Source organism: Octodon degus, unplaced genomic scaffold, assembly GCF_000260255.1.
Source record: "Octodon degus isolate 3935 unplaced genomic scaffold, OctDeg1.0 scaffold00010, whole genome shotgun sequence".
Classification (NCBI taxonomy): domain Eukaryota; kingdom Metazoa; phylum Chordata; class Mammalia; order Rodentia; family Octodontidae; genus Octodon; species Octodon degus.
This window is the reverse complement of record NW_004524586.1, coordinates 3,967,187-3,968,225: the sequence shown is the minus strand read 5'-3', so window position 1 is coordinate 3,968,225 and position 1,039 is coordinate 3,967,187. Positions and strand designations below refer to the sequence as shown.

At 49.0% G+C, this 1,039-nt stretch overlaps 1 protein-coding gene across 1 annotated transcript in view; it reads left to right on the top strand.

The window, feature by feature from the left end:
- Positions 1–1,039, top strand: part of Tll2 (tolloid like 2) — a 147,458-nt gene that overhangs the window by 90,200 nt on the left and 56,219 nt on the right. The window contains exon 6 of the mRNA XM_004625684.2: positions 1,010–1,037. Within this exon, the coding sequence (XP_004625741.1) occupies positions 1,010–1,037 (28 nt within the window). The remainder of the gene's footprint in view (positions 1–1,009; positions 1,038–1,039) is intronic.

Sequence of the window (1,039 nt, the reverse complement as noted above, 5' to 3'; positions counted from 1 at the left end):
AGAGAGAGAGAGAGAAAGAAGGAGGAAAAGGAGGAGGAGGAGGGGGAGGAGGAGGAAGAGAAACAAAAAGCAAATAAAACATTAGAATTCCACAGTGGAAGAGAAGAAAAGCAGGCTGCCATACAGGTTTATCTAAAGAATACAAAATTAGTCCATTATTAAGAAATCTACTCATATGATTAATGGATCAATAGATCAAAGGAGAGAAGCCATATGCATTATCTAGTTGGTGCAGAAGGGTGTTTCCGTGACTCAGCATGTATATTTTGTTTAAAAATATACACAAGGCAGCACAAGGATAGAGATCAATTACAGAAACAGAAAAATAATTGATATCATATATGTTTTCACATGTACATACAGCACACACATATGTAAGCATATAATTTCAAGACGAAAGTCAAAATGATGGTTACTGTTGATATTCTCAGAGGTATTTCTATTAGAATCAGGCACAAGCTGGCTCAGTAGGCATTAGGGTGATTATGGACCACTTCAATTTTAAAATTCTTTTATCAAAATAGTTCGATAAAGTGTTGGCCAGTGCATTAAGAACACCACAAGGAGTAAACTTTACTTGAAAGAATAACCGTGCCCAGAAGAGTCATTTTCACGGCTCCTTGACATGGTACCAAGAGGCCGCTTTCCAGACACTCAGCTGCCGCCTGGCGGGCCCTTCCTGGGCCTCAGCGGGGGCGCGGCCGAGGCAGGAGCAGCTTCAGCGCGGAGGGGAGCGCGGTGGCGCGTACTTTGTCCAAGGAGGGGACCATTTTTTCCTTCAGCTTCTCAAGAGGATCCGTGATGTTGAAGGCGTAGAAGCACTTTTGGAGGGGATTTTCTGCGTTGGGTGGGCAGGTGCACGACGAGAGCGCTCCGACCGCCTCCGAGCGCCGGCGCTGGTGGGAAGGAGGGTGCGGCTCGCCCGCTGCGCGCTGCCCGCTGCGCGCTGCCCGCTGCGCGCTGCCCGCTGCCCGCTGCGCGCTGACCCGAGTGCTTTGCCATTATCCAGGTGCTGCTCCTACGTGGGGCGCCGAGGAGG